This window comes from Syngnathoides biaculeatus, chromosome 11, assembly GCF_019802595.1.
Source record: "Syngnathoides biaculeatus isolate LvHL_M chromosome 11, ASM1980259v1, whole genome shotgun sequence".
NCBI lineage: Eukaryota > Metazoa > Chordata > Actinopteri > Syngnathiformes > Syngnathidae > Syngnathoides > Syngnathoides biaculeatus.
This window is the reverse complement of record NC_084650.1, coordinates 30,838,764-30,850,060: the sequence shown is the minus strand read 5'-3', so window position 1 is coordinate 30,850,060 and position 11,297 is coordinate 30,838,764. Positions and strand designations below refer to the sequence as shown.

At 50.7% G+C, this 11,297-nt stretch overlaps 2 protein-coding genes across 2 annotated transcripts; both read left to right on the top strand.

Annotated features, from left to right (window-relative positions):
- Nucleotides 1–481: 481 nt before the first annotated feature.
- ccdc69 (coiled-coil domain containing 69) lies at nt 482–4,979 on the top strand. The gene is made up of 9 exons (XM_061835878.1): nt 482–1,058; nt 2,405–2,441; nt 2,815–2,939; nt 3,017–3,083; nt 3,399–3,472; nt 3,535–3,636; nt 3,705–3,824; nt 4,070–4,167; nt 4,256–4,979. Exons 1-9 carry the CDS (start codon nt 750–752, stop codon nt 4,380–4,382), a joined length of 1,059 nt encoding a protein of 352 aa, XP_061691862.1. The 5' UTR covers nt 482–749; the 3' UTR covers nt 4,383–4,979.
- A 1,287-nt stretch (nt 4,980–6,266) lies between these two features.
- Nucleotides 6,267–10,973, top strand: emx3 (empty spiracles homeobox 3). Its single transcript, XM_061836054.1, has 3 exons — nt 6,267–7,102; nt 10,038–10,222; nt 10,661–10,973. The coding sequence occupies exons 1-3, from the start codon at nt 6,808–6,810 to the stop codon at nt 10,841–10,843; spliced, it is 663 nt and encodes a 220-aa protein (XP_061692038.1). The 5' UTR covers nt 6,267–6,807; the 3' UTR covers nt 10,844–10,973.
- Nucleotides 10,974–11,297: the final 324 nt, after the last annotated feature.

Here is an 11,297-nt window from a genome sequence, read left to right as displayed (position 1 = left end):
GCGCGTACCACTACACCGCCGGTTTCATCTGGACTGATTTGGTAAAGTCCAAATGGATGGAAAGGGTGATCTATTTTACTGTGTGCGTGGATTGCCACTCATCCAGGTGATGATCGTCTTAAGAGAACAACATTTGAATTTCATACCATAAAAGTGAACGTGAATTTTGCCCTCGTCGGAGGAACCGAACCGAACCGACTCGGTAGCCTATCCCAGCTCGCTTTGGGCCAAAGTAACTGGTCGACTTTATGTTCAAAGTTTTTCTACAATTCCAATTAGGTTGGGATGTTGTCACGAAAACAAAATACAATGATTTTGAAAAATCACGCCAAGCTCTAGTTCATTGAGAACGCGGTATGACGTCATGCTCATTCGTGAGGAGCCGTTTGGGGGCGTGGCCTCGTGCTCGACCGCCGATGCGTTCAGCGACGCTAAGAATTAAGAAAGACTTTTTCACTTGGAATTCTTTTTTCCCCCCCCCCCACTCTTCGCTCTGCTTTGAGCTTCATAACAAGGCTTCAACTCGAATCGGTCTTCACATTTGACACTTTCAAAATTCAACGCGTTCAACTCAAAACACAAATCACGTTGGTGCTCGATGTTTTTGTATCCTGGAAACGGCAAGAAAGTCAAGTCAAACTCCCCCCCCCCCTTACACGGAAGTCTTTGTGGTGTTATGTTTTTTCTTTCACGAGTTGCTTAGGTTAGGCTTAAAGGGTTAAAAAGATTCTTTTCTTTTCTTCTCCCGAATGTTTCCGGTGTTGGAAGCCGAAGCTCTCCTCTCCGTGGCGTCGGTCAACGCATCGGCGGTGCGTTCAGGAACTCGGTTCGGGCTCCAAAGAAAGTTTTCAGCAGTTACACGGCGGCGAGGGAGGAAGGAAAGAAGGAAGGAAAGAAGGAAGGAAGGGAAGAGGAAAGGGAGGGAAAGAAGGAAGGAAGGGAGGAGGAAAGGGAGGGAGGGAAAGAAGGAAGGCAGGCAGGAAGGAGCCCGCCCGGCACAAAACAAAAACAAGAAAGAGGCGACGGACGAGGCAGGCATGGGCTGCGGCCATAGCAAGGTGAGCGACCCCCCCCCCCAAGACGGTTTCGGCGCTCTCGGAGTGAGACGTTTGCGAGTGCGAATCCGTTTGCAATGCGGCGTCCGTTTGAAAGCGGTTCGCCACTTTCGGCCGACGTCGGTCGACCCCCCCCCTCGACGATTTCACTTCACCGAAATCTCGATGAAACTTTGAAGTTTCGCCTTTCGAGTCTTTTTCAGCCTTTATGACGCCACAAGAGCGCACAGCTACACGCGACAAACGTCAAAGTGTCCAAAAGAGCTTTGAGGTGGGAAGTGGCGTCGTCGTCGTCGTCGTCGTGACGTTCAAAATACAAACCGTAACGAGAGAGACCGAGAGCTCACTTTCTAAAATATATATCAACTTTTTTTTCAATCAGATTGTCGGTATTTGATTTGAGTGTGCAGGAAATGCACAAACATGAATGATCACATCTGTCGTCGTTTTGGTAGTGGGGGGGGGGGGGGGGGGGAACGGTGACTCAGCTGGTAAAGCGTCGGCCTCACAGTCCTGAGGTCCAGGGTACAATCCCGGATCCACCTGAGTGGAGTGCCGTGCCTGCGTGGCTTTTATCCGGGTGGGCACTCCGCTTTCCTCCCGCAGGCAAATAAAAAAAAAAAACATGCGACGTTAATTGGACACTCGAAGTTGCCCCGTCGGTGTGATTGTGAGTGTGGCAGTTAGTCTCCATGTGAAGAAAATGGATAGATGGAGGAATGCTTTGATGGAAGGTGACCGCAAGCGCAGAAGATTTACTGATGGTGTATCGGAAATCGCAACGCTTTCGACAAGTCGCTGTTAAACGAACAACTGATTGTCCATGAAGTCGATTGGAGTCAATTGTGGCTCTCTCAGGCCCGGAGTGCCTCAAGGGTCCGTTCCCGGGCCTCTTTCATTCTCTCGTTTGCAAAAGAGCTCGTCGAGGATGTGGAAAACTTTTGATACGGCGCGAATAAACGGCCAAGGGCTCGTTTAGGAAGACGACCGGCGGCCTGTGCCGCTTTGGCTTCCTCTGACGTAACCCCCGAAGCCGCTTTTGGATCGGCTCGAAATAGAAAAGCCTGGCGGATCCTCTCAATTGCGTCCGCTAGCAGTTATAGCGTCGACTGGTGGGGAAAAAGCAAACGGACGTGACGTTGTTCGTCATTGTCGGATTATCGAGTGCGGCCGCAATTGCGACCTGGGGGTACGCGGCAGAGGAAGGGCGTGTCGCGTGACCCGGCGGGGGCCCGGATCCGGTTCACCACCACCACCACCACGTCATCTTATGTGGCCCGCTCGGACAAAAGAAGAAATTTGTCAAACCTGGGACAAAATCATACGCGCTAACGTGGTTTTTTTTGCAGAAGAAAAATAAGAAAGGCGGCGGCCGCCGGGATGGAGGTGAGCGAACGTCTTCAAATGTTCCAAAGTTGTCGGGGCTCCACGTCAACCGCCAACGTGGCAAATGCGCTTAAGACGGCTCAAAGTTTGGAGATGGCTTCCAAATTGCCCTCCAGAGTAGTTGCTGATTGGTTTCCGTTGGTTTAAACCCCCCCCCACCCCTTGGATCGGCAAATTGCCCCCCCCCCCCCCCCCCCAGCCAAGCCAAGGTTCCTTCATTGAATTGCTCGGGAAAATTTTCAGTCAGCACCTCAACCGCGACGAATGCTGAGTGGCGAGTAACGCCGCGAAACGGCGAGCCACAGCGTTGACGTCGAGCCAAAGGAAGTGATGTCATCTCGACGTTTTTGACTTCCCGTCTCCTCGCCGAAAGGCGAGCGCCACCTGAGGATCCTCAAAGACGTTTTCTCGGCCGACGGCGGCGCGGACAGGGCGGAGCTTCTCAAGGCGCACGCCGACGAGGAGGCGTGCGCGCTGCTGCTGGCGATCCTGGACAAGGTGACGGCGGCGTTACGGGCCGGGCGGGCTGACCTTGGCGACTTTTTTTCCTTTTTGACCTCTGGCCTCTCGTGAAGGTCAAAGCGGAGACGAGCGCGCAGCTCAACGCGCTTCACCAACAGCGACGACAGCAACACCTGCGAGGTATCACGCACGCGTCTCCTTCTCGCTTGAGCAGGTCAAAGCTTTGGGAGCGATGACAACCCCCCCCCCCAAAAAAAAAAAAAAGTGACGGTTTTGGACATACTTGGGCTGAAAATGTTGACTTACTTTTTGATTTATTGTGAAGTAAAGTAGCAGCTTCAGTATTTTCCGCCATATTTTTCTTTTGGGGCGGGGGCACGAGTGTCAGTATACGCATAACTCAAGCGGTGCGATTTGATATTTTTTTTTTTTATCAACAACGCGATAGAAAAATCGTCTTGTCATTTATTTCTCGGTGCGTGTCGACTTCCACAGACGCGGAGCGACTTCACCGGGAGGTCGAAGTTCAGCTGACCGAGAAATTTCAGATCAGTGAAAAGCTTTTGAAGGTAACCGCGGCGACCGCGCACGCACGCACGCACGCACACGCTTCAGCGTGCGCGTATGTTAGGCGGAGATGAGCGAGTTGAAGGCGGAGCTCGAGCGATACGGCGAGCTGAAGAGGCGCGTCCAAGAGTCCACCTTCAAGGAAGATCTCGGACGGAACATTCAGGTGAGTGTGCGTTCGCCCGCGTCTCCGTGGCGACCGCTGACCCCCAACCCCCCTCCCCCCCCCATCAGGCGCACGGCAGCCCTGGTGCATTCTGGGAGTCGGAGCAGGAGTCCTTGCTGTTCGTCATCGAGATGAAGAGCCAACTCGTCCGAGAGCAAAACGACAAGTTGCGACGTTTGGAGCAACTGGTGAGTCGCCGCTGGGGGGGGTCGTCTTGTTTTTGCGCTCTTTTGACTTGAATGGCGTCGCTGCGTTCTTCGTTTTTGCCAAAGTTTGAGCCGACGTCCCGACTCGATCGCCCAACAACTAAGCTAAGATGGACTTTTGTCGTCAAATGGGATCTTTCCGGCGCCGTCGTGGTCCTCGGCGGTTCCGATTTGCGGCGAGTGTCGTCGTCGCTGCTAAACGGGCACGCGTGTTGTTTGCGTTGCAGGAAGAGGAAAAGGCCCGTTTGGAGCAGCGCTTGGCGCAAACTTTGCAGCAAAACGAGCACTTGCGAGCCAGCGCCCACCAAAACCAAAGCGTCCTGCGGTGAGTCCAGGCAAAACCAAAACCAAAACATTTGGGCCGGGTCCGCCTTGTCGCCATAGAAACAGTTGTTAACCCCCCCCCCCCCCAGACGCGTTCGCAGCGAGCACGAAGACGCCTGCGCGTCGCTGGAGCGTCAACGCTTGTTCAACCGGATGTTGACGCAAGAGAAAGAGGAGCTCCTCTTCAAGCTGCGACCCGTCGACGCGACGTCCTGATGGGTCGCCGGGACGTCGTCATTTCAAAACCAAAACAAATTCTGATGTTTGTTTTTTTTTTTTTTTGTCGTATCAGCTTTTTTGTTTGTGTTTTTGTTTACGACTGACTTTCCCGTTTTTGTTTGTTTTTTTTGGGGGGGGAGGTGTCCTTATTTCAAAAGTTTCCAACATGTGAACTGGGGACCACTCAAATGAAGCCTGAGCGCCATGTTGGTGTTTTTCCAAATGTGAACGTTTGATGCCGTCATGTTAGCATGTTAGCATCATTGCAAGCTGCTTGTTTTAAGTTGTTTTTTTTTTTTAAACTTTGTGAATTTTTTTGCCAAAGATTTGTTGGTGTTGTGGTGAAAATGAAACTTTTTCATCACTTTCTGTAAATTCAACTTTGTCATGTCGGACTGGAGATTTAAATGTTTACTCGTGTACGAGGACAAAGAAAAATAAGCCCACCAAAAAGTATTATTATTATGGAAGATTTTTTTTCTGGGGGGGTGTCTGTATTCTCATATTTTCAAGAAATACTTGACATTTTTGGAATTGAAAATGTATATATACCTGAAAAGGTATTTTTGTAGTAAAAAGTCTCTGAAAGAAGAATGATTTTTTTTTTTTTTTTTGGTGACCACTGGAGGGCGTCCGAGGATTGTTTGGGTGCGGTTGAGGTCACCGCTCGCGTTGGAGGGGCTCGGGTTCGAGACCCCGAGCGACCTCCGCAGCCGTGGTGTCCTTGAGCAAGACGCGGCCTCTTCCCAGCGTTCAAAGCTGCTGCCGGCTTTCCGTCTTTAACCTTTGACCTTTTGCCCGCCAGAACCCGCGTTGGAATCGTCAAATGGGGCGGGGGCGGGGGCGGGGGCGCGGCCTGCTCTCGTTGATTGGAGGGGTGGTCGCACGGTCAAAAGAACAGCAAATGAAATTGGCTAAGAAAAAGTGCTCGGTTGGTGACGAGGTTGAAGCTTTTAAAGGTTTTCGTTTGGTGTTTCCAGCGACGGCGCAAACCAGTTTTGGGCGCACTTGGATCGCACTGAAACGCCATTTTTTGGTTTTTGTGAACGTCTTTTGGTTTGTATTTAGAATTTTCTTTTTTGACCATCTTGAGCTCGGATGCGGATTTTTTTGGATTTTCGAGCACGTGACGAAAGCTTGACTTTTGAGGTTTTGTCTCTTCCGTCGTCATCCTGGCGTGTTTTGCGCATGCGCGGCGCACCTCCGCGAAATCTCGTCCAGGTGCGTTACGCACGCTGTGCGTGTGCGTGTGCGTTTTTTTTTTTTTTTTTTTAAACTTTGTGAATTTTTTTGCCAAAGATTTGTTGGTGTTGTGGTGAAAATGAAACTTTTTCATCACTTTCTGTAAATTCAACTTTGTCATGTCGGACTGGAGATTTAAATGTTTACTCGTGTACGAGGACAAAGAAAAATAAGCCCACCAAAAAGTATTATTATTATGGAAGATTTTTTTTCTGGGGGGTGTCTGTATTGTCATATTTTCAAGAAATACTTGACATTTTTGGAATTGAAAATGTACATATACCTGAAAAGGTATTTTTGTAGTAAAAAGTCTCTGAAAGAAGAATGATTTTTTTTTTTTTTTGGTGACCACTGGAGGGCGTCCGAGGATTGTTTGGGTGCGGTTGAGGTCACCGCTCGCGTTGGAGGGGCTCGGGTTCGAGACCCCGAGCGACCTCCGCAGCCGTGGTGTCCTTGAGCAAGACGCGGCCTCTTCCCAGCGTTCAAAGCTGCTGCCGGCTTTCCGTCTTTAACCTTTGACCTTTTGCCCGCCAGAACCCGCGTTGGAATCGTCAAATGGGGCGGGGGCGGGGGCGCGGCCTGCTCTCGTTGATTGGAGGGGTGGTCGCACGGTCAAAAGAACAGCAAATGAAATTGGCTAAGAAAAAGTGCTCGGTTGGTGACGAGGTTGAAGCTTTTAAAGGTTTTCGTTTGGTGTTTCCAGCGACGGCGCAAACCAGTTTTGGGCGCACTTGGATCGCACTGAAACGCCATTTTTTGGTTTTTGTGAACGTCTTTTGGTTTGTATTTAGAATTTTCTTTTTTGACCATCTTGAGCTCGGATGCGGATTTTTTGGGATTTTCGAGCACGTGACGAAAGCTTGACTTTTGAGGTTTTGTCTCTTCCGTCGTCATCCTGGCGTGTTTTGCGCATGCGCGGGCGGCGCACCTCCGCGAAATCTCGTCCAGGTGCGTTACGCACGCTGTGCGTGTGCGTTTTTTTTTTTTTTTTTTACCCACGCCCCCCCCCCCACTTCCTTCCATTTTTTTTTTTTTTTTGGGGTGGGCGGGGTGCGAGGATCAATCAAGAAGAGCAAAACTCGCTCTCACGAGGCTTCGGGAGGAGCGGCGGGGATGGTTCCGCTGTGAGCTTCGGCTTCGGGGGTCCCTCGGCTCGGACCCGCAAGCGGCCGGTCCCGAGATGTTCTGGCAGCAGCAGCAGCAGCAGCAGCACCAGCAGCTCCCGGGCCGGGGCGTCAACAAGTGTTTCTCCATCGAGGCTCTGGTCGGGAAGCAGCCCGTCCGGAGCCGGGGCGCCTCGGGCGAACCCATCCGGCCCACCGCGCTCCGCTTCCCGCGAACGGCCGGAGCGGACCCGGCGGCCCGGCGGGAGGCCGGGCCGCACTCGTTCGGACGGCCCCATCCCGGACTCGGCCTGCTCTACCCCCCCGCCTGGATCCTGCACGACCACCGGCCCAACGTGCACGCGCGCGCAGGTAAAAACCAAACCGAACGAAAAACGGGATCGGAATCGATTGGGAAGGAAGTCGGGAAGGGACAGCAAAGAAGAATCATTTCTTTGTTTTTCACCAAAATAAAAGAAGAAGAAGGAAAAAGGCGCGTGTTTTCATCTCGTTAGAATGAAGCAAAATCAAAAATTCCAAATTCAACAGTTCTTGGTTTGGACTGTCAAAAAACAAAAGGAAACATTTATTATTAATAATAATGAAAGATTCGTCATTCTTATTTAGTTTACTCAACACAGGTTGGGATGATGTACATTTGCAAAATTAAAAAAAAAAAAAACAAAACAAAACAATTCTTGGTTTGGACTGTCAAGAACAAAAGGAAACATTTATTAATAATAATAATAATGAAAGACTCGTCATTCTTATTTTGGTTTACTCAACACAGGTTAGGATGATGTACATTTGCAAAAGAGGAAAAATATATTTGAAAATAAAAATGAAATCCTAACGGGGATCATCAAAATTGTTCTCAACGGCCTTTGGAAGGAAAAAGGAGATTCAAGTCTGAATTATGAAAAATGTTCGTTTTCATGATTTAGCATTTCACCTTAAATATGAAAATATACAATTTCTTGCGCTTATTGAAAAAAAATCATTGCAATGATTTTGAGGATGCAGCAGCAAAAACATTTGTCATTGTTAAGAGGATTGATCGTGACGTCACGGGACGTGTTTTGTTTTTTGTTTTCAACTCTCCAAATCAAAAATTGGATTTCTTGTAGAAGAAGCAAAATATGAAAACGTTTTTCATTTTAATTAAAAAAAAATGAAAGGTGGATTATTTTTCGCTCCTAACTGGACCGAATGAAATGATTTAAAAAAAAAAAACACACACACGCACATTTTATTGTCCAACGCTCCCGTTGTTAACTTTTCATTGTGGTTTTTTTTTTTTTTTTTTGTAAACTCGATTCTGTTTGAAATGTGAAGACTTGGAGTGACGTCATCGACTACGACGACAGATGATCAGTGAAAGAAAATGATGAAATATGAACGTCATCGTCACATCCACGCGCGTTGCCATTTTTGATTTTTGATTTGGATTTTTGGGAACACGTCGTCGAGGCATTGCCATTTAGCTACGAGTTCATTTTTGTGTCGCTGTCCAATGTTTGCATTCACAACTTGTATGAATGAATTCCTAATTGGCGCGACATTGAAGGTTTTTTTTTTTTTTTTTACACAAAAGATATTAATGTGTGTCCGACGTTAAAACACGAAGTCGTGACATCTGGTGTAATATGCAAATGAGCGGCATTGGCTGTGTTGGTGACTGGGGGCTAATAAGTCTTGGGAGGGGGGGGGGCATCATCATCATCATCATCACGTGATGGTCGTCCTCCTCGCGCCGCGATTGAGGGGCGACCGGTTCGGGTCACAGTTCTGTCCCAAGCCCGCTTAAGTTACTCCTGGGCGACGAAACCCAAGCGACTGGCGATGGCCTGTCTCAAGCGAAACCACGACAAACATTTCTCGTCTGCACGGTCGCATCTGCTGAGTTTTTTGGTTGGGGGGTGGCGGATATCGTTAAAAAGCAAATCCCGCAGAACGTGCAGGTGAAGCGTCTTCACCTGATGATGATATGAAATTAGACTAAGGTCCAGCGTGAGGTTTGCGCCAAATATTTTATGGCAAGGCCGATCCCTCAAGGGTCAAGGGTCACGACCTGCAGGCCTTCTAAAGTTTCAGAATTCAAAGAGAGGAAGGCAAAAGTTAGCGTTCGCCGACCCCCCTCCCCCCCGCCCGCCGGTCTTTCGCAAGTACGATGAAAAGGTTTCCGCCAAGGGGTGTCCAAACTCCAGCTTGGGTGCCGCTGGCCGCCCGCCAAACTAAATTTGACATGGCCCGCAACGCTTTTGGCTGCGCCCTCCCGCTGGTACCGAGTACTCCAATGCATACTCGGCGCGCGTACCTGCCGTGGGTGGGGAAAAAACCAATCCCTGGACCGGTCACCATCCTCGCGGGTTTTAAAGAAGTAGCTATTTAGGTATTTATTTGGGAGTGGACATGTTGGGACGTAACTTGGTCCGCTCGGGCAAAATCCAATGACGACCGACCGCGTTCGGAACCGCTCCGGACTTTCGAATGGCTAGCAAAGGATTTTCAGTGGCCATTTTGGGACGGATGGGGCACGTTGTCCTCTTCGATGTGATTGCGGAGTCGCCAAGTAGCCAATGAGGCGAGGACGCCGTTTGCATGTGAATGCGACACGGCGGCCGCGGGCGCTCGGCGCTCGCCGTCAATGTTGTCGCCTTTGTCCCGACCGCCGCCAATTCAACCGACTTTTTTGCGTGCGACGTGACGATTTATTCGCGCCGGCCATCTGAGCCTTTGTTTTTATGTAAACCGTATGAAACGTTTCAAAGACAAAGACGCGCCGCACGCACGCCGTCGGGCGACGTTTAACCGCCGCCCGTACGCGCCAAACAAATCAGATGCACTCATCTACTCTGTGTAGTTTTCTTCCACGTCCACTTGCCTGACTCCAACCGTAAAATCCAAATTTAAAGAAAGCAGACAAAATGGCTTCAACTGGATTGCTTTAGCTGAGGTGCTAACCACTGCTACGCGTGGAAGTTGGGGCTAGCGTGGAAAAAGTCGCACTTGCCTCTGGGCTGCAAGCTCGCTTGCAGATTACAAGGTCGGCTCCACGGCGGAAGGTTTGTCCTCTTTTTCGGGCGTGAGGTCGCTTTTGTTGTTTTGGAGCTTTTTCGGGCGACTTTGAGCGCGTACAGGGTGGATCTGGGCTCGAAGGCGTTGACGGGTCTGGGTTGGAAGGTTTTCGAGTGTCCCGTGCGATCAAATGAAGCCAACAAGCAGAGACGAGAGATTGCGTCAGATGCGGTCCGCGTCGCCAACGTGCTCCACTTCCTGTTCGCCACTTCCTCTGCGCTGCGTCCAGGTGACGCCGGCGGTGCGGAGAATCTCCTGCTGCACGGCGCTTTCTCCCGCAAACCCAAACGGATCCGCACGGCATTTTCGCCATCGCAGCTTCTGCGTCTGGAGCGAGCCTTCGACAAAAACCACTACGTCGTCGGAGCGGAGAGGAAGCAGCTGGCCTCGGCGCTCTGCCTGAGCGAGACGCAGGTGAGCGAGGGCCGAGGGGTCAAAGGGCGGCGCTCGACTATTTAACCTTGGACCCAGGATACAAGGTGCGGTTAACTCCCTGGGTTGAGAGTGCGATGCCTTCTCGCTGAAGCTCAAGGGCGTAACGTTGGTGTGGGAGATGTCTGTTCTGGGCTTCGACTTGTGTACAGTCGGTTCGAGGTCGCACGATGGCCTGCTGTAGGAGTCCCGCGTCAACTACTTCATTGGTGCGACGGTTTTGAGCTTGCTTCTCAGGTGCACGCTTTCCTGCGATGTCGAGATTTTGGGCTAGCTTGATCTTCGCTCCGGTTCTTGCCGTGGTTCTAAAATACAACCGTTGAGCCCGTGAAGCATCAAGTGGTCCGACGTCTGTCTGCTCGCGCCCGTGTTAGCGTCTGTCCGTCATAACGTGTCCTGTGCGTGCGTGCGTGTGCACAGGTGAAGGTGTGGTTCCAGAACCGCAGAACCAAGCACAAACGGCAGAAGTTGGAGGAAGACTCCCCCGAGGCCCAACACAAGCGCTCCAAAGCCAGCCAGCACGTGAGCAGATGGCGAGCCGCCACGCGGCAGAACGCCGACGACGATGACGGCGAACACGTCGACGTCACCGGCGACCGCTGAGCCGACGGAAACGCCCGCGCTGAGTGGACGGCGTCCGTGTTTGTTGTGCACTCGGACCTAAATGAAGGAGACGGAACGTTCTCGTGTTTCAAATGTGTGTGTGTGTGTGTGTGTGTGTGTGTGTCCCCCCCCCAAAAAAAAAAACAGGAACACAGAAAGCCTCCTGCATGCCGGTTAACGTTAGCTTACAAGCAGAAACCCACAACACTCACAATTAGCACACACACCTGCGCTCGGTTAAAAGCGTGTTGAAAAAAAAAAATGATGATGATGATGAGGGTGAAGAACAAGAAAGTCACATCATCAAAAAGGAAAGCGACCAATCCGGAAGTTGTCCAGCGGTTTGTTTTCAATTTTGTCTGGTAATGTGGCAGCACGGCGGCGTAGTGGTGAGCGCGTGTGCCTCACGCCGTTCGCCGACGAACGCAAACCACGAAGAGCGTCGCCATTTTTC

What these genes read in the sequence shown, in the direction of transcription:
- ccdc69 (XM_061835878.1), top strand. Translation starts at nt 750, where the DNA reads ATGTTTCCGGTGTTGGAAGCCGAAGCTCTCCTCTCCGTGGCGTCGGTC. An exon ending in TCAGTGAAAAGCTTTTGAAG is followed by an intron (nt 3,473 to 3,534) that starts GTAACCGCGGCG and finishes CGCGTATGTTAG; the next exon opens with GCGGAGATGAGCGAGTTGAA. An exon ending in TGCGACGTTTGGAGCAACTG is followed by an intron (nt 3,825 to 4,069) that starts GTGAGTCGCCGC and finishes TTTGCGTTGCAG; the next exon opens with GAAGAGGAAAAGGCCCGTTT.
- emx3 (XM_061836054.1), top strand. Translation starts at nt 6,808, where the DNA reads ATGTTCTGGCAGCAGCAGCAGCAGCAGCAGCACCAGCAGCTCCCGGGC. An exon ending in CAACGTGCACGCGCGCGCAG is followed by an intron (nt 7,103 to 10,037) that starts GTAAAAACCAAA and finishes CGCTGCGTCCAG; the next exon opens with GTGACGCCGGCGGTGCGGAG. An exon ending in TCTGCCTGAGCGAGACGCAG is followed by an intron (nt 10,223 to 10,660) that starts GTGAGCGAGGGC and finishes GCGTGTGCACAG; the next exon opens with GTGAAGGTGTGGTTCCAGAA.